Raw genomic sequence first — 24,977 nt, 5'->3', positions numbered from 1 at the left:
TTTAAGAGCGGAGCGGCTGGAGGCGGACTGCAGCAGAGAGACGCAGACACCGGCGGGCAGGGCAGCTGAGAGCAGAAGTGGCCCCATCACCCGGATGAACCGTCACGGACACAGCAGCCGCGGACCCGGCTCTGTGCTGGGCACCCGCAGCTATAGCTAAGCCTCATAACTTCTCCTCCACGTACTCTTATTTTGAAGTATTTTCTCGTCATTCCGCCATGGTTCTGGGCAAAGTGAAGGTCTTGGCGATCTACTTTGACAGCTTGAACGAGAACAACCTACCGGCGTTCTCCGGTGGAGACTTGGTTACCGGGAGAGTGGTGGTGGAGGTTACCGGGGATGTGCGGGTCAAGAGCCTGGATATAACCGCGAGAGGAGTCGCCAAAGTCCGATGGACAGAGTCGAGGAACGCCGGAGCCAACACGGCTTACACTCAAAACTACACCGAGGAGGTGGAGTACTTGCACCATTACGACACCTTGATAGGAGAGGAGAGAGGTAAGGAAGACAGAGTTTATAACCCAACTTTAAATAAAAAAAAACTTTATTAATACAGAGAGTCGAAACAAACAAACAAACAGCCCCAAAACATCCCCTCAGTGACAGTGGTGCTGATGCAACAGATCGTTGATGCTCCTTCTTTCCTCCTCACTTCAAATGGACACTTTAAAAATAAAAATAAACCGTTTGACGTGAGACAATATCAAACTTTTAAGTGATAAAGTTTAATAAAAAACCCCAACAAGCCACAGCTAGACGTCATTTCAACGTCTCGGCTAGCTAACGTTAGACGTTGACGTTATTTTTTAACGTCTTTTAGCTAACTACATATAACCGTTAGCGCTAAATGAAGTCCGACTGTTGGTAACTTTTGTGATAAAACAGACTAAATGTAAAGACTTTGAGTGTAATGTTTTATCAGAAGCGGTTATATTTGAATCATTTTATACATTATTTTGTATGTTAACGTATGTAATCGTTCAATAATCGTTTAATTGATGGTTAAACGGTTACTAAACTTTCATTAACGGCCCAAATGTTGCCTTGTTTTTAGCCTAAACGTCAGTTTTTACGTATATTTACGGCTGTAATACGTCTTTTAAACGGTTTAAATTGCTTCCTGGGAAGATGCTGTTTTGTTGCATCTTCAGTTTGCTGCAGGGAAAGGGAGAAAAGTTATACTTCTTGTATGAAACTCGTTAAAAAAAGCGAGAAAGAAATCCCAAAATCGAAAGCACACGATTGTTTTTGTCAAGTTTTGCGTAACGTTCAACGAAACTGAAAGGTGAAAAACGTTTTAAAGGACATAAAGCAAGCTCTCTCTCAGCCAACTCCCTTTGTTAGAAGCGGTTCAAACCTGTTCAGAGACTACATAGAGGGAGGAGGGAGGACCGGCCAACAGCTGCTGCTTAATGGAGACACTACAGGCACAACATTATGTTTTAGTTTGAGTTTTTTGGGCTGTTTTGCTTCCATAACATGTCTTTTTTCAGACTAGTGGGGGGAAAAACATCCAAAATACACATTTAGATGTTTATTTTTCAACATTGTGTCTGTAGATTTCTCCAAAATTCACCAAAAGTGAACATAACATGATGCATCTATCTATCTGCGTATTTAATGTATACACTACAGGCACAACATTGTTTTAATTTCGAGTTTTTTGGGCTGTTTTGCTTCCATAACGTGTGTTTTTTTTTCAGGCTAGTGAAAAAAAAAAAACATCCAAAATACACATTTAGATGTTTATTCTTCAACAGTGTGTCTAATTGTGTCTGTAGATTTCTCCAAAATTCACCAAAAGTGAACATAACATGATGCATCTATCTATCTGCATATTTAATGGTGACACTAGTAGTTTTAGTAGTTTTAGTTTGAGTTTTTTGGGCTGTTTTGCTTCCATAACACATCTTTTTTTCAGACTAGTGGGGGGAAAAACATCCAAAATACACATTTAGATGGAAAAAAAAGACATGTTATGGAAGCAAAATAGCCCAAAAAACTCGAAATTAGAAAAAGACTGTTGTGCCTGTAGTATCTGCATTACATATGCAGATGAGGCATCATGTAATGTTCACTTTTGGTGAATTTTGGAGAAATCTACAGTCACAAATAGACAACTTGTTGAAGAATACACATCTAAATGGACATATTGTTGAAAAATAAACATCTAAATGTGTATTTTGGATGTTTTTTTCCCCACTAGTCTGAAAAAAGACATGTCATGGAAGCAAAACAGCCCAAAAAACTCAACAATTTGTCAATATGTGCCTATATATTTGAACATTACATGATGCCTCATCTGCATATTTAATGGAGACCCTACAGGCACAACAGCCTTTTTCTAATTTTGAGTTTTTTGGGCTATTTTGCTTCCATAACATGTCTTTTTTTTCAGACTAGTGGGGGGAAAAAACATCCAAAATACACATTTAGATTTTTTCAGACTAGGGGGAAAAACATCCAAAATACACATTTAGATGGAAAAAAAAACATGTTATGGAAACAAAATAGCCCAAAAACTCGAAATTAGAAAAGACGTTGTGCCTGTAGTATCTGCATTACATATGCAGATGAGGCATCATGTAATGTTCACTTTTTGGTGAATTTTTGAGAAATCTACAGTCACAATGGACAACTTGTTGAAGAATACACATTTAAATGGACATATTGTTGAAAAATAAACATCTAAATGTGTATTTTGGATGTTTTTTTCCCCACTAGTCTGAAAAAAGACATGTCATGGAAGCAAAACAGCCCAAAAAACTCAACAATTTGTCAATATGTGCCTATATATTTGAACATTACATGATGCCTCATCTGCATATTTAATGGAGACCCTACAGGCACAACAGCCTTTTTCTAATTTTGAGTTTTTTGGGCTATTTTGCTTCCATAACATGTCTTTTTTTTCAGACTAGTGGGGGGAAAAAACATCCAAAATACACATTTAGATGTTTATTTTTCAACAATATGTCCATTTGTGTCTGTAGATTTCTCCAAAAGTGAACATGACATGATGCCTCATTTGCATATTTTAAACCAGCATTTCAGAAAACTTGTGATGCAGGAAATAATTGTCTTTTATGTCCGTAGCTGGGGGAAGTTTCACGGTGATATCTGTTGGTTAAATGTTGACATTGTTCACCTGTAGTGTCTTCAAAATGTCTGCGTTTTTTACAATCCATATCTTTTCAAGGTTTTGTTTTCGAACTCTGAGCCAGAAATCTCTACTTACGTTCACCAAACTTTCCACTTTCATTCCTCTCTTTATTCTGAAGCCTTCTAGCCAGGGCTTTGCTCAGATAGCATTCACAGCCTGACGTATACAACCTTTCATTCAGTGGTGTAGTCTAGTGGGTGTACTGTATACGTATGAGCCAGGATGGGACTTTGGGGGGCGGGGGTCTCGGTGTCCTCCCCCAGGGAAATTGTGAGCGTCAAAGACTTAATTTCCTGCATTCTGATACACTTTTATGCACCAATTCACAGCTGAAATGCATGTATTTAGCCTATGCAAAGGAAAGAAAACACATGGCAATTAAAACTGTCAAAAATATAATGGAAAGCATGTTGTTACATGCTATTGGGCATTTTTAAGTGGGTGTATGGAAATCCTGGAGTTTTCTTAGTGGGTATACTGCGTATCACGTACACTAGATCACTGATTTCATTCATAAAAACATGCAGGAAATAGATTTGTTTTGTATGGCTGTTGACAGTATTTTCTGATTATTTTTTTTTTTTTTTTTTGGAGCAATTTAAAGAGAAATCCACTTCCGTAAAACAAACAAAATAAAATATGAACTTTGAACCGGGCTTTACCCAATATCAGGCTGTTCTCATGAACCATTCGTACATTATTATTATTATTATTATTATTATTGTTGTTTTTTTTGTATTATTAATTATTATTGTTATTATTTAGTATTACTGTTATTGTTATGTATTAGTGTTATTTGTTATTATTATTATTATTTCTTTCACCCATTATTTCTTTTTTTTTTAATCTTTAGTAGTCGTTTTGGTCTCTAAACTTAACTGTCGTCATCGCATGATACTGATTTTTAACGGTCATGTGACCGGTCGTCACGTAGGATATCCTACCAATTGTTGTGCATAAGTTTTCCTGCAATATCGGACGAACGCGCTCACGAAAATGCGTTGCCAGAATGTTCACATATCGTTGTGGAAATACACAAAATTATAAACTCAACACTTTTGTTTTTGCCCCCATTTTTCATGCGCTGATCTCAAAGATCTAAGACGTTTCTACGTGCACAAAAGGCCTATTTGTCTCAAATATTGTTAACAAATCTGTATAATGCTCCGTTTACACGTGGCCGCTATTTTCATAAACGGACATTTCAAACTGTTTTCAAAAATAACATCGTGCACAGCTGTCAGTTTTCAGAAAAGTGTTTGTTTACACGTACCCGTGTATATATGCCGTCAAGAGCACGCCAAACCTGTAGGTGGCGGTGTAACGAGAAGCTCAAGCACACGTTAGCCAATCAGAATCCCGAAAATAGCAACAACGGCAACAAGTCACTTCCTCTTTCTCTCTCTCGGCTGCCTAAACCCATAGACGGTATATAAGAATGGACCAACAGATCCCGTGTCTCTGGATGGAGACCAGTGAAGGATATTAGAAGCTCTTTCCCGGTGATGGCTGAGCGTTACTGAGCAGCCTCCAACTGAGCTTGAAGACGTAGATGTGACGTGAGCAACCTGTCTGAAAGTTGGAAGTCTTCTGGTAGCTGTGCCAAGAGAAATCTCAATCATTCCCAATCTAGCAGAGACGGAGAGCGTAGGTATATGTAAGGAGATAACATAGACACAGGCTCATTATTGATCACTAAAATGATAGTTAACATTAGTCATTACACTTAAACAGCTGATGGAAGTCCAAACTGCCTGAGAGCTTCTCCTGTACTATACGGTAACTCCTCTACTATGAGACAGGAAGTCTCGTGGTTATGACACAATCGTTAGCCTATTGTTATAAAAACGTCTGCTACGGAGCCATAACGTGAGGAACAAGGTAATGGAGCCTTTTATACATTGTCGTGTTTCTTTAGAAATAAACAACAGACAAATAGAGACTTTTAATGCTTCAGATGTAAAGGTATTCTCTGTCAAAGTGACGTCAGAATGAATGGGAGTCAATGGGATGCTAACGGGATGCTAACGGGAGGTGATGGCTTGGTAGCATCAAAATGACTCTCCACTCTGGCCAGAGGTTTTAGAAAGACTGGTTTTCAGAGGCCAATTCTCCGTTTGCGTGTAAACGAAGGGAAATATCTCCGTTTGTCAAAATAACCATGTACGTGTAAACAGGGCATAGAATCGGTGTCAGTGAGCACTTCTCCTTTGCCGAGATAATAACAGGTGTGGCATATCAAGATGCTGATTGGACAGCAGGATTATATACAGGTGTGACTTAGGCTGGCCACAATAAAAGGCCACTCTACAATGATTTGTGAACAATATTTGAGAGAAATAAGCCCTTTTGTGTACATAGAAAAAGTCTTAGATCTTTGAGTTCAGCTCATGAAAAATATATATGCATATAGTTCAGTGTATATGCAACTTAGTAAGCTAATGCCTCATTTGCATATGTAAACATGTCTTGCAAATGCAACAAATAATTGTCTTACTGTCAGTAAACAACTGGGGAAGTTTCACGTGTGAGATTATTTAAATATTTTCCGTATTCAGCTGCAGTGTCTCCGCCTTAAACACACGTACGCACCTTTTTAAACCACTTCCTCCCACACCGGAGCAGTTCTGTTGTTAAACGTGTAAAACATGATGCAAATGAGAGGGCAGTTTGAAATGAAAGCCGAGATCTGTTACAGTTACTCCCAGTGGGACCAGTATGTGGGTCAGATTGACAACAACAACAACGTGATCGGGTCCGTTATTGTTCTACGGACTTCAGCTATAAACTGAGATTATCTGAAGCATTAGAGACTGAATCATGAAGACGAAGAACATGGAGGATCATCATGTTTCTGAAGAGTATGGATGGCTATAGAGTAGTAATATTATATTAGAGGTATACAGGTTTGTATCCCACCAACCAAGGAAATATTCATGTTTTCTGAGGCTAAAAAAACTGCATACTCGGGTAGCTCACCTGGTAGAGCGCGCACACACATAGAGGTTTATTCCTCGACGCAGCGGCCGCAGGTTTGACTCCGACCTGTGGCCCTTTGCTGCGTGTCATTCCCCCCTTCTCTCTCCCCTTTCATGTCTTCATCTGTCCTATAGAAATAAATGATGGCTGATAATCTAAATCCTTATGGAGAAAATCAGTGGGACTGTTGAGGTCTATAGGAATACCAGAAGAGGTGTGTTTGAGGTCTGGCCGCCTTGCTACTGAAGAGAGAGAGAGAGTGTGTGTGTGTGTGTGTGTGTGTGTTTAACTATATTTGTGGGGTCCAAAAACCGGGAGTCCCGTATACTTGTGGGGTCCTGACAGCTTTTTGCGGCCAAAATGCTGGACCCCTCAAGGTTAAAGGTCAGTTTGAGGGTTAAGACCTGGTTTTAGGATTAGGGTTAGAATGAGGTTCTGGTTAGGGTGAGGTTAAGGGTTAAGGTTAGGCATTTAGTGGTGATGGTTAAAGTTAGGGTAAGGGGCTAGGGAATGCATTATGTCAATGACGGGTCCCCACAAAGATGGTGAAACAAATCGATGAAAATATGATGCAGTTTCTCATTTTCTTTGTGTATGTCGTGTTTGTGTGTATAGCTCTGTTGCTGGTTGAAGAATAAAACGATCTAAAAGAAGTTTCTTGTCTGTCATCATTTATTTAACTGTGTGTTTGCGTGAGAGTTTCAGATCTACCTGTTAGTGGAGGACACCCCCCCTCCTCCTCCTCCTCTTCCTCGTGCAACACACCACATGGCTGTACTAATGTGGGCAGGGGCTTGTCCCAGCTGCACCAATCAGATCGCTGTCTGTAATACATAGTGCGCTCTCCTCCAATGGGGAGCTGAGTTGTAATACATGCGCTGGAGTTTCCAGCTGAAGGAAGCTGCTCAGTCTGGTTCATACCGGTCTGCTCCTGCTCGCTCTGTGGCGGCCGGTGACGACTTGAAACACACACACACACCCACACACACACACACACACAGATGCTGAAATAGGGTGCTGAGGTGGCAGGAAGTTGAGCAGGTTGAGAGAGGAGACGTTTACGCAGAAACACAAACAATAACAGAAGAAATGAAGAAGTAGGTTTTTCTACTGACTGGGTTTCTCTTTTTGCTAAAACATAGCAATATAAGGTGATACATTAACTTTTAAAGTGACCAAGGGCTGCGTATTCAACAGTGGTGGAATGTAACTAAGTACATTTACTCAAGAACTCTGATTTAAAGGGGAACTTCTGTTTGGAAAAAAAACCCTAAAATTGCCATCGCCAAACCTGCCAGACTCCATTTAACTCTGATATCGGGGCTGTTTCATGTTGAGGTCGTGACACACCAACCAGACGGCTGACCCTCGGCAGAAAAGGCAGTTGGACTGATCAGTCTCCCCGAGTTAGTCCAAAAAAAAAAAAGTGCCTCAGAACTCACCGAAAGGGCGTATTGCTGTCTTGAGGCAGCGGGAAGTGATGGCGCCATTGACCAACAAAAACCTGGTCTAAAGTCAATAACGCAGCATTTCATTGTTATTTTAACAGAGCATTAGTAAAATGCTCCTAGGCTCGTGCTCAGCGCACACACACTATGCTTGTTACACACACAGGGACGCACAGCAGCACACACACACACACACACACAGGGACACACAGCACACACACACACACACACAGGGACGCACAGCAGCACACACACATGCAGAAGATTACAAATACAAATGTTACGGTGCAAATCCTCCATCATAACAGCAATGCTCCAAGGTCCAAACGCGCCTGGCTTTTAAAGGGAACGGGAGATGATCTCTGATTATTTATTGCATGTTACGCCCAAAACACACCTCTGATTAATGAAGACACTAAGTCCAACCCTTTTGAACCATGCGCCCGGCGCACGGACCCTTTTTTCCGCCGTTAAACGAGCAAAAGTGGATTCGTACACGCCCTAAACACACCTGCGCCAGGCGCTTCACGCCATGCGCTGAGATCCTTTGTGTGTTAACAGACTCGCAGGTGGATTTGGAAACGTGTTTTCTGTGTTTCAGACGAGGATTGTCCAGAGGAAGGTCTGACTGTTCTGCACGCCGGCTTACACGAGTTCGCTTTCAGCTTCAACCTGCCTCAAATGTGAGTAACTGAGTACATTTACGCAAGTATAATTACACTTTCAAGGTACTTTCTTTGGGTATTTCCATTTTCTGCTACTTAAAGGAGACATCGGGCCAATTGTTTTACCTGAATCTTGATCGCTAGATGGGTGCTAGCAAACTGGAGCTGCTGCAGCTAATGGCCAGAGCTCCCACTTAGCTAAAATGCCAGTTGTGGGAGCATGTTCTAAAGAGTGCCTTTGTGCCTTTTAACAGACCCAAAATGCAATTAAAATGTCTGTGCAACATGAACAGGACCCTTACGTGACAACAAGATGGGTTTTCAACTCAGACATTGTGAAGAAACCGTTTAAATTCAAAGTATGTACTGTCACCTACCTCCTTTTTTCTTCAGCTGGATTTCTCCTTTAACAGTGTTTTCCCGAGCTTTAAGGAAGACGGAGGTGTGCGTGAATTCGGTGGGGAGTTTAGAGGTCCTTCCTCAAGAGACGTCCCCCCCCCGTACATTTTGTGTCTCTTTGTGGGTTTTTTGAGTCTCTTTGTAGTCGTGTTGTTTCTGTTTTGGGTCATTTGTGTTTTCTTTGGGGTTGTTTTTGGGTCTCTGTGGTCATTTGGCGTCTCTTTGTAGTCCGTTTGTGTCTCTCTGTGGTAGTTTTGCGTCTCTTTTTCACATCATTTTGGACGTTTATTATCACATCTGTGTCTAAAACGTTGGTAAAGCTAGAGCAGATGATAAATAACTAACGCTCAAGCTTATAGACAAAACTTGCTACTGTCTGCTTCCTCCCGTGTGTCAGGACTCTGGCCAGTTATACTAATACTACTCTGTACTTCCTCCCGTGTGTCAGGACTCTGGCCAGTTATACTAATACTACTCTGTACTTCCTCCCGTGTGTCAGGACTCTGGCCAGTTATACTAATACTACTCTGTACTTCCTCCCGTGTGTCAGGACTCTGGCCAGTTATACAAAAACTACTCTGTACTTCCTCCCGTGTGTCAGGACTCTGGCCAGTTATACTAATACTACTCTGTACTTCCTCCCGTGTGTCAGGACTCTGGCCAGTTATACTAATACTACTCTGTACTTCCTCCCGTGTGTCAGGACTCTGGCCAGTTATACTAATACTACTCTGTACTTCCTCCCGCGTGTCAGGACTCTGGCCAGTTATACTAATACTTCTTTGTACTTCCTCCCGTGTGTCAGGACTCTGGCCAGTTATACTAATACTACTCTGTACTTCCTCCCGTGTGTCAGGACTCTGGCCAGTTATACTAATACTTCTTTGTACTTCCTCCCGTGTGTCAGGACTCTGGCCACTTCCTTCGAAGGGAAGCATGGCAGCGTGCGGTACTGGGTGAAGGCTGAACTGCACCGTCCGTGGCTGCTGCCGGTCAAAGTGAAGAAAGAGTTCATTGTGTTTGAACACATCGACATCAACACGCCGCTGCTGCTGGTAGGAACACGCCACACACGCTGGCTTTTTTTGTTTCAAAGGAGCAGGTCGACATTTTGGGGGATCCTGATTATTCGCTTTCCTGCTGAGCGTTAAAGGAGAATACTTATATGGTAAATATATAGCTGCTTAGCATAGCATAAAGAGAAAAGGCAGCTAGGAACATCAGGTCTTTATTAGAAATGTAACAATACACTCAACTCATGATTTTAGGACTTTAGGCTGATTTTCTCATGTTTTTAACAGAATGAGCTGCAGACAAATTACTGAAAAATATTCCTTTATTCAGGGCTGTAGTCAAGTCCACCTTTGTCGAGTCCAAGTCCAGACCGAGTTCAAATGAGACGGTCTATACCGAGACAGGAAAGACAATCCTCTTCAAGACCACTTACTGAGAGATTAACACACTAAGCCTTATTATTTACTTAAAATAAATAAAATAAAATGGAAATGTTCCCATTCTTAAACGTATAACCTGTCCTGAAGAATCCAGAGTACAAAGGGCTCGCTGACATTGTGTCTGTGGCCAAAATGAAGATGATTGATACCTGATGATTGAGGTATATGATGCAGCCAGGCGTGTACCAGGCGACCAATCACGATGCCCGCTCTAGATGGATTTTGAATGAAACTACCGTATTTTCCGGACTATACGTCGCTCCGGAGTATAAGTCGCATCAGTCAAAAAATGCGTCATGAAGAGGAAAAAAAACATATATAAGTCACACTGGACTATAAGTCGCATTTATTTAGAAATTTATTTCACCAAATCCAAGACCAAGAACAGACATTTAATCTGGAAAGGCCAGTTATTAAACTACCCAACAGCCCCCAGAACAAGGGGCTGAATACGGTAGGTGTCCTCTACGTTAACGTAACACATTAACAGTTATTAAACTACCCAACAGCCCCCAGAACAAGGGGCTGAATACGGTAGGTGTCCTCTATGTTAACGTAACACATTAACAGTTATTAAACTACCCAACAGCCCCCAGAACAAGGGGCTGAATACGGTAGGTGTCCTCTACGTTAACGTAACACATTAACAGTTATTAAACTACCCAACAGCAGCCAGAACAAGGGGCTGAATACGGTAGGTGTCCTCTACGTTAACGTAACGTAACAGCTCTGTTGACGAGCCTCTCCCAGCAGCACGTTGTTCAAGCACCCATCTGTGGACTCCTTCCTCCAGCTCTGGCCATCTGGATTTCAGCGCGACTAGCTTTCTTTGTTTTCTTCATTGCAGTGAGACTAACCTTTTCTCCAGTCCCTCACAAGTTTCTCTCTCACTCCAAACTCTCCTTCTGCTGCTCGATTACCGTTTTCCGGCTGCGTGTTTTACTACCTGCAGTCTCCTGCAGCTTCTTTTCTTTCTCAGTTGTCTTTAGGAGCAGCATATAGTCGTCACAAGCCTAGAGCGCCTCTCGCGGCTGTAGACGGTAATGTTTTCAGCATGAAATAACATTTAAAACATGTTACATTATATATATTTTTCATATATAAGTCGCAGGACCAGCCAAAGCATAAAAAAAAGTGCGACTTATAGTCCGGAAAATACGGTAAGTTGCTGTTTTCTGAACGAGCATGCTTCCATCAACGGCTTTGTTTTGAAGGAGGAAGTAAACTGCAAAACAACCGATGCGTCCTCCTTATAAAAAGTGACACTGAAATAGTTTATTTGTAAAACAAATCCCCACATCAAAATAACTAAATAAATAGAAAACAAATCTCTTCAAATGAATAAACTAAGAAGACATAGTGAAGTAGATCACACGCAAGGCCGTTTAAGAACTGCATCGCTGTTCTTTTTATCTCAGTCTTTACACATTTATACCCATTTTATCCGATTCACGATGCATCGTTACATCTTTTTATACAGATTGTTGTCATGTTTCTCACATTTACTGTGGATCCCTGCGGGGGAAAACGCTTTATATCTCGCTGGTTTCATCCATTAACCTTCCTGCCCTTACTCCTCTACTATTTTTTTTGTCATTTCCTTAGTAAAAATATATATTTTTGCTTTCTTCTTGCGTCTCGGGGAGTGAAGTAACGTATGCGACAGGTCACGTTTGCGGCATGAGGACAGGTCACGCTTGCGGCATGAGGACAGGTCACGCTTGCGGCATGAGGACAGGTCACGTTTGCGGCATGAGGACAGGTCACGTTTGCGGCATGAGGACAGGTCACTTGTACCACGCAGCGACACAAACGTAAACAACAATGGAGGAGAGAGATGCGCGTTTTCTAGCTGGAGATGCAGCCACTATGTTGAGTTTGTGTCAGCTAAAGACGGCAACATTAAGGTTGGTTGTCCACTCTGTGCTGGTGGCGACAACGTGCTATCTAGCTACAAAGACACTACGTCAAATGTTAAACATTTGGAGTCGCAGCACTGCAGTCAAACTTACAGAGCAAGTCCCAGCAGGTGGTGCGAAGCGGAGAGCAGGAGGCCCCCCACCACCCAAACAACCAAAGCTGGACCTCGGTGCTGAACCAGTAAGTGGGGGGAGAGTAGATGGGGCAGTATGTTATAGCGGAAATGCTGCCGTTAAACACGGTTGACTCGCTGTCTTTCGTGCCGTAATAAACAAGATCCCTACTATTGGCCATGCCCAGCTGCCTCACAGTAAACCAGCTGTCATTTTGATGTTGAGGCTGTGGGGGTGTTGTCGGCAGCTGCTGAATGTAACTAATAAAGTAATCTAACTTCGTTACTTTTAAAATCAAGTAATCTGTGAAGTAACTAAGTTACTTTTTCAAAGTAACTGTGGCAACACTGGTTCCATACAACGCGTTTCACAAGTAAAATAAATGATCAGTTCACTACTTTCATTGGATTTGGGTGTTTAATTCCATTTCATAGCGTTTGAAAAAAAATAAATGAAACAACGGTGAAAAAAGTGGCAAAAATGTTGGGAAAAAATAACAAAAAGCGACAAACAATGGGGAAAAAAAAGTGACAAAAACGTCAAGTGCTGAAAATGTCGAAAAAAACGTCCGTGTAAGAGACAAAGTGTTGAAAAAGACGAGTTTTAATTTTAGACCCAGAAAAACGAAACGTTGCATGGTTGACAGGAAGACAACACAACTTTGTTTTTTATGTGTTAAGCTAAAGGCCCAGACACACACAGCTGACGGCCACACGTCAGCAGTAAAGCCAGTTGGACTGATCAGTCTCCCCAAATTGGTCCAAAAAGTGCCTCAGAACAACGACGAGACGTAATACGTCTCCATAACAGCAGGGGGCACTAATCTGTATTGTCGCCCAAAAATGGAAACCAGCAGCTGATTGGACGAACGCGTCACGTGGGTCTGGTTTCTCCAGATTCAAAGCCAGACTGTCATGGCGTCTCGTTCAGAATACGATCTCATATTGTCCTAAAATAGTTCACTGAAACGTGTTTCTGAAAACATTGTAAGAGAGAAATAGGCCGTGCAGCTGCTGAATCTGTCTTCATTTCACATCAACAAAGGTCAGTTTAAAAGGTCAGATGTTGAGAGACTCTAGTCACGCTCATCCCGCTCCCCGTTTCCTGGTTAGCTCTCCACCAATCAGATGGGTCATTTGAGTCCGACTGCCGGCAGTGCCCGCCCCGCCGATTATACATGTCAAATCGGCCAAAATGAAGGCCGACGGCCCCTCGGACGGACGACGGCACAGAACACTAAGAACAGACTCAAGTCCGCGACCTCAGAGTCAGACTGTCCAACGGCCGATTATCAGCTCGGTGTGTCAGCGCCTTAACGTGATGAGAATCTGAGTTTTAGAGGTGTTGATTGGCGGATATTGTTATCTTTAGACAGAGCCAGGCTAGCTCTTTCCCCCTGTTTCCAGTCTTTATGCTAAGCTAAGCTAACCAGCTGTAGCTTCATATTCACCGGGGCTGGCTCATGTTAAACAAAAATAGATCTTACGCTTTAACAAAAAGGTTTCTCTCAGTAGGGATTATGTTTGGTATCAATCTTCTCCTCTAACTCTCGGTGAGAAAGCGAATGAGCGTATTTCCCCCAAATGTTCCCTTGAGAGGGCGGGAGCGGCTGGGATGTTGTCGAGGTGTTAACGCCGATGGTTGTGTGCTTCAGGCGCCTCAGGCTGGTTCGAAGGAGAAGACGCTGTGCTGCTGGTTCTGCGCTTCAGGCCCGATCTCACTCAGCGCCAAGATCGAGCGAAAGGGCTACACACCAGGTGAGCCAACCCTCCTCCTGACTCCTCAGGCTGTTCTCATGAAGCTTTCGTACATTAAGCAGTGTTTCCTTTAGGACTTTTTTTAGCAGTGGGGGCAGGTCTGCACCCATATATAAATAATTCACCTAATATACAAGTGTTCATCAGCCACGTGCAATTTAGCTCGCAGGTGAAGAATACAAACAACGAAAATCACCAGTTAACTTCATTTAAATTGCAGGACCAGGCTTAAATGAACTGACAACATAAGTTATACGACTTGCAGTTCTCAAGGACGTACACACACGATCTCAACTGGCTAGTTGTCCTCGTGTGTCCGTGCTATTCTCCGACATGCACTCTAACAATGCAGCTCTATTTCTGATACCGTGGGGGGCAGAAATGTTGGCGTGAGGGGCCGCCACGGTCAAATCAACATAGAGGAAACACTGTTAAGCTATGGAAACTAAAGCACTGTACTTAGTATGTAATCCACGTATTTATTACTGTCAGCAGCACGTTGACTGCTGCTGTATAAGAGCGTGAAGATCCTCGTAGGGAGGAGGTCGGGGGGGATGTTTGGGTCCTAAAACACAGGACTTTAAAGCCGGGGAGCAGAGTTCATGTCCCGGAAGAAGTTAAGGAGAAAACACAAGACTTTACCCAGGAAACAGGTGTTCATGTCCTGAAGAAGTTAAGGAGAAAACACAAGACTTTCACCCAGGAAACAGGTGTTCACGTCCTAAAGAAATTAAGAAGAAAACACAAGACTTTCACCAGGAAACAGGTGTTCATGTCTCGAAGAACTACTACTTAAGGGGACTGCTGTTTTAACCCCAAACCACGTCATCCAAACCATACAATGATGGTTAACATCAGATGTTACTTCACGTCCTGAAGGTTATGCACGTGGTTTAGAAGGTGACGTGGCTCCGTTTTGTTCTGTAAAGTACATAACCATAACTTATTTCACCAGTAAATTGCTGGTAAACGACAAAAACAAGCACCAGAAGGGAAATGGGTATTTTACAATAACTTTGAATGCACCGCGAGGCTACCAGTTTCAAGTGAACGCACCACGTTGTGGTGTTTTTCCAACAACGGCAGCTGCAGTCAGACTGTTGTACGTCCCGCTGTTGGAATCGTCTACAATGAAATACAGTCACACTTTTAACCCTTTAGCTGTCAGCATTTTAACCGTGTTTAATCCAGCTGCTAGCTAACGGTAGGCTAACGTTAGCTGCTGCCAAGTGTATTATGTTAACTAGCGTCAAATGTAGCGATGCTCCTGTTCCCTCTAACGTTTGTTTTGGAGCATCAGAGGGCAGCGCAGGCATATCAGTGGCACTGAAATGAGGCACCGAAATCCACGTTGCTATTCAGTCCGGTAGATACCGGTCGTTAAGGCACCGGGTCTCAGTACCCAACCCTACTTGTAACAGAGTATTTCTACACTAAAGTAAAAAGATCTGAGTACTTCTTGCACCACTGATATACAGTATGTAGGATTTTGTGCTACAATCCAATCGGGAAACCGTTTATATGGTTGAGCAACAGGATGTATTGCTCATTAACCCTCCGAGGACGAAGGATGCGTAATCACGTCCAAACTATGTTTATCCATTGTCTCTCTACACAAAAACCATATTACAAGACTTCATTTTGGACATTTATTATACATCTATCTATTTTATTCATATATTACACTACTGACTGTCGCCAAGTTCACAGGATATACAAATAGTTGTGCATAAGTTTTCATACGATATCATGTGAACACGTTCATGAAAATACGTTAAACTCCTCCACCCTTTTTCATCTTCTCTACTCTTAAGATCTCACTTATTCCAACTCTCTCTCTCTCTCTCTCTCTCAGTCTGCCAGACTGATCTTTTCTCCCTTCTCTCCAAGGCGAGTCGATCCAAATCTTCGCCGAGGTGGAGAACTGTTCGTCCCGGGTCGTGGTGCCCAAGGCCGCTCTGTACCAGACGCAGACCTTCTTCGCCAAGGGCAAGGGCAAGCAGATCCAGCAACTGGTGTCCAATCTGAGAGGAGACGCTCTGCTGCAGGGGAAGAGCCAGAGCTGGGAGGGCAAACTGCTCAAGATCCCCCCAGTGTCGCCCTCCATCCTGGACTGCCCCATCATCAGGGTGGAGTACGCCCTCATGGTGAGTCCAAGTCAAGTCCATTTATTTATAGAGCACATTTAAAACCAACCTAGGCTGAAGAAAGTGCTGTACAAAGTTATATATATATTATATTATTAATATTATGTTATAAAAACAAAGGAAGACAATTATAGACACAATGAACATTCATACTAACAACACACTTCTATACAAATGTCCCTAAACTAAATCATACGCCAAAGAATAAAAATGTGTTTTAAGACGAGACTTAAAGCGTAACTCTCGCCAAAATGCAACCTAGGGTCTTTTTGTGAACGTACCCGAGTCAAACTTTCGTTTAAAAGCATTTTTAGGACGGAAACGCCACTTTTAAGATGCACCGTATTTTTGTTTTTGGGTCAAATGGCCTTTTGAATGGGAGTGCTAGGGGCGCTACGATGCTAGCCTCAAAATAGCTATTTTTAAACCACTAAGAAGGCTCGACACAACATGAGACTTTGCTCCAAGTATCACCAGGGGCTCTACACCTTAACTACACCGGTGACCAAGATATCCTAAATCTGTGGCTACTTGTTTTGGTATCGACTCGTTTTGACTGCCGAGGTGGTAGCAGCCGGAGACAACAGCTAACGTGAGTTGCTCAAAACCTTTCTTTTTAGTGAACTCTGGGTACCAACCAATGTTGTCAGTGCTGTGGTTAAGGTGTAGAGCCCCTGGTGATACTTGGAGCAAAGTCTCCTGTTGTGTCGAGCCTTCTTAGTGGTTTAAACATAGATATTTTGAGGCTAGCATCGTAGCGCCCCTAGCTTAAAGCTTACCTGGAATTGCCTGCAGCGTTGGTGCGTCCGCTCCTGCAAAACCCCAAAATGAGGTATTGTGGTGTAGGGAAAAGTCCCAAAGAGGGCATATGCCAAATACAGCAAACGTGTTCCACGTATATGGAACTAAGCTTTAGGAGCTTTCCATCTTTACTCTCCTCCCTCGACTATTTCTGACTGGCGACCGGAAGAACAACAGCTAACGTGAGTTGCTCAAAACCTTTCTTTTTAGTGAACTCTGGGTACCAACCAATGTTGTCAGTGCTGTGGTTAAGGTGTAGAGCCCCTGGTGATACTTGGAGCAAAGTCTCCTGTTGTGTCGAGCCTTCTTAGTGGTTTAAACATAGATATTTTGAAGCTAGCATCAAAGTGCCGCTAGCTCTCCCATTCAAAAGGCCATTTGACCCTAAAACGAGAATACAGTAACTCTTAAAAGTGGCGTTTCCGTCCTAAATATGCTTTTAAAACGAAAGTTTGACTCGGGTACATTCACAAAAAGACCCTAGGTTGCATTTTGGCGAGAGTTACGCTTTAAAGGTAAACGTAATGACGGCAGAGTTGCGACGATTCTGCGTGAATTCCCTGCTACGTGAAAACAAAGAAGTCGGCTGCTCACGCGGCACCGTCGCAACTCTGCCGTCATTACGTTAAGCCCCGCCCACTGACTCTATACACGATGTGATTGGCCTGACTACAGTTTGGTTTTTCCAGCTCGCAAGCCAACGGAGAGTTGCTAGCCTGACCCTGGCTGCAGATGACATTTGCTGCCGCTAGGGCGGTCTAGATTTCTAAGCTAGGTTTCTTGCCTTAACCCCTGTAAATCATATTGAATCATGAATTGCGTGTATTGTTAGATTCCTTGTGACTATCTCAAGGCGCGTCTAGATTTCTAGGCTACATACCCACGGCGTCGATTCAACACAGAAGTATAAATCTGCTTTAATAATGTCTGTGATTGGCTGTCTGACGTCACACGTCATAGAGACACGCAGGAAAAACCCTCCGTTACACAGAGACGCTCACGTAGTCGGAGCTGGAACATAAAGACAAAGATTTATGCCGTAATGTTGGAAAGTCTGTTGTTTTATAACAGTATTCTTCAGGAGCCGGTATCTAAGTCACGGTATCGATACCCAGGACACAAAACGGAATAATGCTGTATAGATATAACAGAATAAATCAGTGCCTTTTAGTCGCTTTTTTTCAATGTTTTTGGCGCTTTTGTCTAGGGCTGGGCAGAAAGTCAGATATTACGATATTTTTGACCAAATATCCCGATACCGTAACGATATCGTAGTGTTGACTATTGGTGCTTTCACAAAATATCTTCACACTTAGACGTTAGATGAATAATCATCATTAATGTGGATATAATGACTAAGTGGGTAAAGGCAAACAATAGAACAGTTACAACAGTCTGGTACGGTCACAAAATGACATCACTTTACTGTAACGCAGCCTCTAAAACCAGGAAAAGACACTTATGACATATTACGATCTCCACAATCTCCATCTAGTCTCATATCACCATATCGATATAATATCCCAGATATAGTAGCTCAGTCCGTAGGGAGTTGGTACCCAGTAGGGACCAAAATACGGAGGTGGACTGGTAGCTGGAGAGGTGCCAGTTCACCTTCTGGGCACTACCAACGTGCCCTTGAGCAAGGCACCGAACTCCCACAAACCGCTCAGCCCACTCACTCTGACATCTCTCCATTTGTGTGTGTCTCTGTCTCTGTGTGTCTGTGTGTCTCTGTCTGTGTGTCTCTGTCTGTGTGTCTCTGTCTGTGTGTCTCTGTGTGTGTGTGTCTGTGTGTGTGTGTGTGTCTCTGTCTGTGTGTGTGTGTGTGTCTCTGTCTGTGTGTGTGTGTGTGTGTGTGTGTGTCTCTGTCTGTGTGTGTGTGTGAGATAACAACAGAGTGTAAATTGTAATTTCCCCATAATATAATAATTTATTATTATTATTATTATTATTGTTATTATTATTGCCCAGCTCTACTTTTGTCATTTTAGTCAACATTCTTTGACGTTTTTTAATTGTAATTGTACTTGCGAAGAGCGCTGCGTTGAACCATCCTTGTTATTTTTGAGCAATTTCGCTGAAAGAAACCCAAATTTCTGATATAGAAAAGTTTTGAAAAGGGGTCGGTCTCGACCCGAGAACACCAGGATGGTTAATTCGTTCCGAGTGCCAGATTGAATAAATATAATAAACTATAGTCCCGTGTTTATGAAACCTCCCAAAGGCTGCTATGAACCGGTTCAACTGGCTCCCACTGAGACAGAAATGTTCTTCCTGTTTTAACCAACGCTTCCTGTCTGGCTGCAGGTGTACGTGGACGTTCCCGGCGGATTGAACTTGTCTCTCTCGCTGCCGCTGGTGATCGGGACCATACCTCTGCACGCCTGCGCCACCCGCACCTCCAGCATCAGCAGCAACTGCAGCACTTTGAGCTGGCTGGGCCTGTTGGAGAGACGCGAGGGTACGTACGGTTAACACACATCTCTTCTCCGAACCAGACTGTAAAAATAACGGACGTAGCATTAGAGCTGAAAATCATTGCCCGAACCTGATGGGACACGACGTTCTTAATGTCTATAATTTTACACAGGCTCGGCTGGGCTCGATTGGCGCGAAAATGGATGCTGAGGAGGTGAAACGGAGTCTAGCCTCCGTTAGGCATGAATACATGATGTTAAAAAATGTATAAATGACTCATTCTTGACAAAAGGCAAAAGAGCTGTGTGTCGGGCTGTGAACGGGTTTGGGCTTTTAAAAAGCTGCAGTACCCAGAGGTCTGTGTTTACCCGCCGGTAAATCTCCGCTGGATGACTCCCTTCAGAAAAAGTCAACTGCAACCTTCCCTCTTTAGCGTTTAGCTTAGCTTAGCGTCATCCTCCCCAACTCCGCCCTCAACAGAAATCGTCCAGAATCAAAAAACCAAGATGGCGATGGCCTAAATGCCAAACTCGAGGCTTCAAAACACAGTCCACAAACCAATCTGTGATGTCGCCAAGGATGCCATGTAGAGCTGTAATCTGCCTGTACTTTCTCTCAAGTTAGCGGCTAACGCTAGCTTGGTTGGCAGAGACATTCTTAGGCGACCAATGCCTAAAAATGTCTTGTTCCAATTGACTTTGATAAAGTGAAAACACACAGTGAGAGGGTCGAAGTTTAAGATTAAAACACGGACAACAGCCAAAACAAGCTGAGGTCTGTTTTAATGTCCCCAGTGTTAGCATGGTTAGCATCGCTAAGCCTCTGTCCTGACTGACAGGTCCTAAAGCATCCCCTGCTTCTCCTGTGAGAAGAAGATTGAGACCATGAACTCATCATGAAAATGTTTACCTGGGTAATGAATCAAGAGAGAAGTAGGCTCATTTTCTCATAGACTTCTATAGAAACACTTGTTTTTGGAGCCAGTGGAGTCTCCCCCTGCTGGACGTTACAGAGAATACACATCCCACTCATTTTACAGTCTATGCTCAGAACATCTCTAATGTAACACTCGTTTGTTTTCTGCAGCACCCCCGAATTACAGCGATCTGGCAATATCCGAGTCTCACAGGCGGGAATGTCTGCACAGCTGTGATCGTTCTGACGGAGACGGAGAGGACGAGGGATCTGTGCTAACTTACATCACAGAGTTCAAATATCTGCCCCCGCCACTGTACTCTGAGGTACAGTTAATATACACACACACACACACACACACACACACACACACAATACTAGGACTACAGTTGAAAATTAGCTGACTGGTTAATACTGGCACATTTACAGAAATGTTGATTAATGTGCATTGTCCTAATCAAATAAACGTACAAACTTAAACACACACACACACACACACACACACACACACAGAGACACACAAATAAAAAAGACTATAGACAAACTAAGACTGCTGTATCTGTATGGATGATATGATGTATAACAGCTGTATACTACTATCTCTGTATGGATGATATGATGTATAACAGCTGTATACTACTATCCCTGTATGGATGATATGATGTATAACAGCTGTATACTACTATCCCTGTATAGATGATATGATGTATAACAGCTGTATACTACTATCCCTGTATAGATATGATGTATAACAGCTGTATACTACTATCTCTGTATGGATGATATGATGTATAACAGCTGTATACTACTATCTCTGTATGGATGATATGATGTATAACAGCTGTATACTACTATCCCTGTATGGATGATATGATGTATAACAGCTGTATACTACTATCTCTGTATGAATGATATGATGTATAACAGCTGTATACTACTATCCCTGTATAGATGATATGATGTATAACAGCTGTATACTAGTATCTCTGTATGGATGATATGATGTATAACAGCTGTATACTAGTATCTCTGTATGGATGATATGATGTATAACAGCTGTATACTACTATCCCTGTATGGATGATATGATGTATAACAGCTGTATACTACTATCCCTGTATAGATGATATGATGTATAACAGCTGTATACTACTATCCCTGTATGGATGTGATATGATTTCTAGCTTTGTTGTCAGTCTGACTCAGGTTAAATTCTCTGTGAAACATGAACAAACACACACACAATGAATGCAGTAAAACTTTATATATATATATATATCAGAAAAAGAACATTAAATAAACTACTTTAGAGTCAATTTTCTTCAGGGCTGAGTTTCGTGGTATCGGAACGGTGCGTGAACTCCAGTACGTACCGATACCAGCAGTACTGGTATAGATATCGGCACATCTCTAAGGCCTCCTGCATACTGGCTGCGTGGCGTGAGCGTGTCAGCTGCGTGAGCGTGTCCGTTTTTTTATTTCGGATCCCATGTCTGTAATTGTTGGGTCTTTGTAAATTATAGAGTGTGGTCTAGACCTACTCTATCTGTAAAGTGTCTCGAGATAACGCTTGTTATGAGTTGATACTATCAATTTAATTGAATGTTAACAGGTTTGTGTGTGTGTGTGTGTGTGTGTGTGGTGAGAGAGGTGTGTGTGTGGTGAGAGAGGTGTGTGTGTGGTGAGAGAGGTGTGTGTGTGGTGAGAGAGGTGTGTGTGTGGTGAGAGAGGTGTGTGGGTGAGAGGTGTGTGGGTGAGAGGTGTGTGGGTGAGAGGTGTGTGGTGAGAGGTGTGTGGGGTGAGAGGTGTGGGGTGAGAGGTGTGTGTGTGTGTGGGGTGAGAGGTGTGTGTGGGGTGAGAGGTGTAGGTGTGTGAGAGGTGAGGGTGTGTGGGGTGAGAGGTGTGTGTGTGTGTGGGTGAGAGGTGAGTGTGTGTGTGGTGAGAGAGGTGTGTGTGGGGTGAGAGAGGTGTGTGTGTGTGGGGTGAGAGAGGTGTGTGTGTGTGGGGTGAGAGAGGTGTGTGTGGGGTGAGAGAGGTGTGTGTGTGTGGGGTGAGAGGGGGGGGTGTGGGGGGGTGTGAGAGAGAGAGGTGTGTGTGTGTGTGGTGAGGGGTGTGTGTGTGGGGGGTGTGTGTGTGTGTGTGTGTGAGAGAGAGGTGTGTGTGTGTGGGGGGTGGAGAGAGAGAGAGAGAGATGTGTGTGTGTGTGTGTGTGTGTGTGTGTGTGTGTGTGTGTGTGTGTGTGTGTGGCGCGACACACAAGAGTGTTGGAAGCGTTTCCAGGCAAAATAGAGTACGAAAATATGTTAATGTCATTTTAACACAAATACATATTAATAAATGATATGTTGATGTTTGAAAGGCTCGAGGTTTTGACATAAATGAGGATATAAATGTCATTTAAAATAATAATAATTATTGATTTTCTAATATTGCACCACCTGTCAATACAGAACGAAATATTCTGGAGCCCATTTTGCCGACGTTGTCTTTGCTGTAATCAGATCAGAATATATTTATGTTTAACATGAAGTATATACTACTGCTTGAGTCAGTACATTTCCACAACTCTCTGCTGCGTCAGACACGTTTCTGTTGTGCAAAGACATAGAAAACGGCACGCAGCCAGTGTGCAGGAGGCCTTAATGTTTTTACTCGGCGCTCTATCAGCAGCCTGTGAACGTGGCGCTCTGTCTCCGTGTCCCCCCCCCCCAGGTGGATCCTTACCCCGACCCCGTGGAGGTCAGGAGACCCGACACGTGTCCGTCCCGCTGATGTGAGCTCAGACGGGCTTCTGCACAAACAAGACACCGTCACCTTTTAGCTCCGGGCTCGCACAGCCAGCTTCTCACCAGATTATATATCACGATAAATCATCAGGCTAGACCCTCCCTGACCCGGGACAGTCAGCTGACGCAGTATTTGGTGATTGTTGACACATGGACCGTGGATTTCGAGCCGTGCTGGATCATCCGTATCCTGTGCTCAAGAAGAGGCAGAACTAGTTTTCTCTGACACCACTGTATGACTCTGACAGGGCGGAAAACAAAGCTCCCTCCCAGCGGTCAGAGGACGCCTCCTCCTGCCTCACAGTGAATTTTGCACATACCGTTAATTACTGTTTTTCTATCGTGGTTTTATATAATGTGCAGATTGACGCAGACCTGAATGCTACAATAGATCTGTCCACAGACGTAAACAATGAGTACGTTTACATGCACACCAATATTCCCGAATTAGATTCAGGTCATGTAAACAGCATATACTGTTTGGATAATCTGAATAAGGCCTTTTTCTGGATGTAGCATTTCCCGATTGAAGTGTGATATTCCGGTATTATTCAGGTTTTAGAGGCATTCTTTGGACGTGTGTACAGCACATTCAGGATCTGCGTCTCCATCAGGGTTTTTACTGCAGTTTGTGACGGTTTACGGCCACTTGCCTGTTTACAGTCAGCTCTGTGCGTTGCTATGGTTGTTGTACACAAAACAGGCCTCCAGGTAGTACACTCACATAGATGTAAATACTTCATATTCTATACTTCTCTCCGTCCGCTGGCCGCCGGCAAAGGCAGTGCAACTTCCCGCCGAAATCGACGTACAGGTCGTCCTGGACTACGTGGAAGATCCTCCCGATCACCACTTTGTCTTTGGCCGTTAGTTTTTTCATTTCTTTCGTTCGAACATCCAGAAGCAGCACAAACGTCCGGCATCTTTGGTGCTGATCTGAATGCGGGAAGAGTAATTTGGCGCAGATAGGTAGGTAGGTAGGTAGATCTCTCTCTCTGTCTCTCTCTCTGTCTGTCTCTGTCTGTCTGTCTGTCTGTCTGTCTGTCTGTCTGTCTGTCTGTCTGTCTCTCTCTCTCTCTGGTGCACTCACCCTAGCAGCCATTTTGTTCAAGTGGCCACTCGCGGTATTGCAACGAAAAATCCCCCTGCAACTGCAACTTCTGGGTCTAAGTCCCGCCCTACGAAGCAGCCCGATTGGTCGGGGTTAGGCATTGACCTCGAGTGGTTAAGGGTTATGACGGCCGATTGGTCAGGGGATGGGACCTGAACACATCGGGTTACGCTACCTAGCGTAAGCATGGACGCCCAGCCAATGGTAGCATGTGAAAGCTATTGAAGGGCGGGCCTTGCGTTGGTTCCATAACCGTTCAAGGACACCTTGGGCTGCAAACAAGGGATTATAACGCTTTCTATTCTGAATTTTTAATCCACTGACTTTTTATATTTTAACCCTTGTGTTGTCTTCCCGTCGACCGTGTGACTTTGTGTTTTTCTGGCTCGAAATTTCAACATTTTGTTGCTCTTTTTCTACACTTTTCTCAACGTTTTTGTCGATTTTATTCACATTTTTTGTCACTTTTTGTGTGTTTTTATTATGTTTTTGTAAAAAAACATTTTCCAATTTCTTACTCACTTGTCACTTTTTCAGATTTTCTTTTTTTTTTTGTCACTTGTTTTTGCTGTTTTTTTTTTTTTTTTTTTTTTTTTTTTTTTTTTTCTCACTTTTGTCCAATTTATTTTGTCACTTTCTCAGATAATTAATTTTTTTTGTCACAGCATTTAAAAAATAAATAATGTTTTTGTCTTTTTTTTTTTCCTGCGTTTTTGTAGCTTTAAAAACGCTTTAAAATACCAGATTTGACCCGAAAACAACAGGAGGGTTAAAACCTTCCGTCGAGCCGAGCTGAAGCCTGACGCCACCACAGCGTAACGTCTCCGGGCCAGCGGGAGATGCATATTCAGTGAGCCCCATATCACGGGAGGACACGCAGAAGCTTAGAAACGTTTGT

The 24,977-nt window shown here is 43.1% G+C and overlaps 1 protein-coding gene across 3 annotated transcripts; it reads left to right on the top strand.

Annotated features, from left to right (window-relative positions):
* Window positions 1-23,987, top strand: arrdc3b (arrestin domain containing 3b). Of its 3 annotated transcripts, XM_078271251.1 has the most exons (8): window positions 1-498; window positions 8,192-8,273; window positions 9,562-9,709; window positions 13,796-13,898; window positions 15,789-16,045; window positions 19,157-19,310; window positions 20,354-20,508; window positions 22,895-23,987. In XM_078271251.1, exons 1-8 carry the CDS (start codon window positions 219-221, stop codon window positions 22,952-22,954), a joined length of 1,239 nt encoding a protein of 412 aa, XP_078127377.1. In that variant the 5' UTR covers window positions 1-218; the 3' UTR covers window positions 22,955-23,987. The 3 variants fall into 3 exon arrangements, with proteins under 3 accessions (XP_078127377.1, XP_078127378.1, XP_078127379.1); XM_078271252.1 differs by lacking the exon at window positions 22,895-23,987 and having other exon boundaries at window positions 15,713-16,045; window positions 20,354-20,504; XM_078271253.1 differs by lacking the exons at window positions 13,796-13,898; window positions 22,895-23,987 and having other exon boundaries at window positions 15,754-16,045; window positions 20,354-20,504.
* The last annotated feature ends 990 nt before the right edge of the window (window positions 23,988-24,977 follow it).

The sequence above is a fragment of the Sander vitreus genome, chromosome 16 (assembly GCF_031162955.1).
Source record: "Sander vitreus isolate 19-12246 chromosome 16, sanVit1, whole genome shotgun sequence".
NCBI classification, from domain to species: Eukaryota; Metazoa; Chordata; class Actinopteri; order Perciformes; family Percidae; genus Sander; species Sander vitreus.
The sequence above is the reverse complement of the archived record's forward strand: the minus strand, read 5'-3'. Positions and strand labels throughout refer to the sequence as shown.

Excerpts from the sequence above, each read along its gene's own strand:
- arrdc3b (XM_078271251.1), top strand. The coding sequence starts at position 219 with ATGGTTCTGGGCAAAGTGAAGGTCTTGGCGATCTACTTTGACAGCTTG. Across the intron at positions 499-8,191 it reads CTTGATAGGAGAGGAGAGAG|ACGAGGATTGTCCAGAGGAA; the intron begins GTAAGGAAGACA and ends TCTGTGTTTCAG. Across the intron at positions 20,509-22,894 it reads CCCCGCCACTGTACTCTGAG|GTGGATCCTTACCCCGACCC; the intron begins GTACAGTTAATA and ends CCCCCCCCCCAG.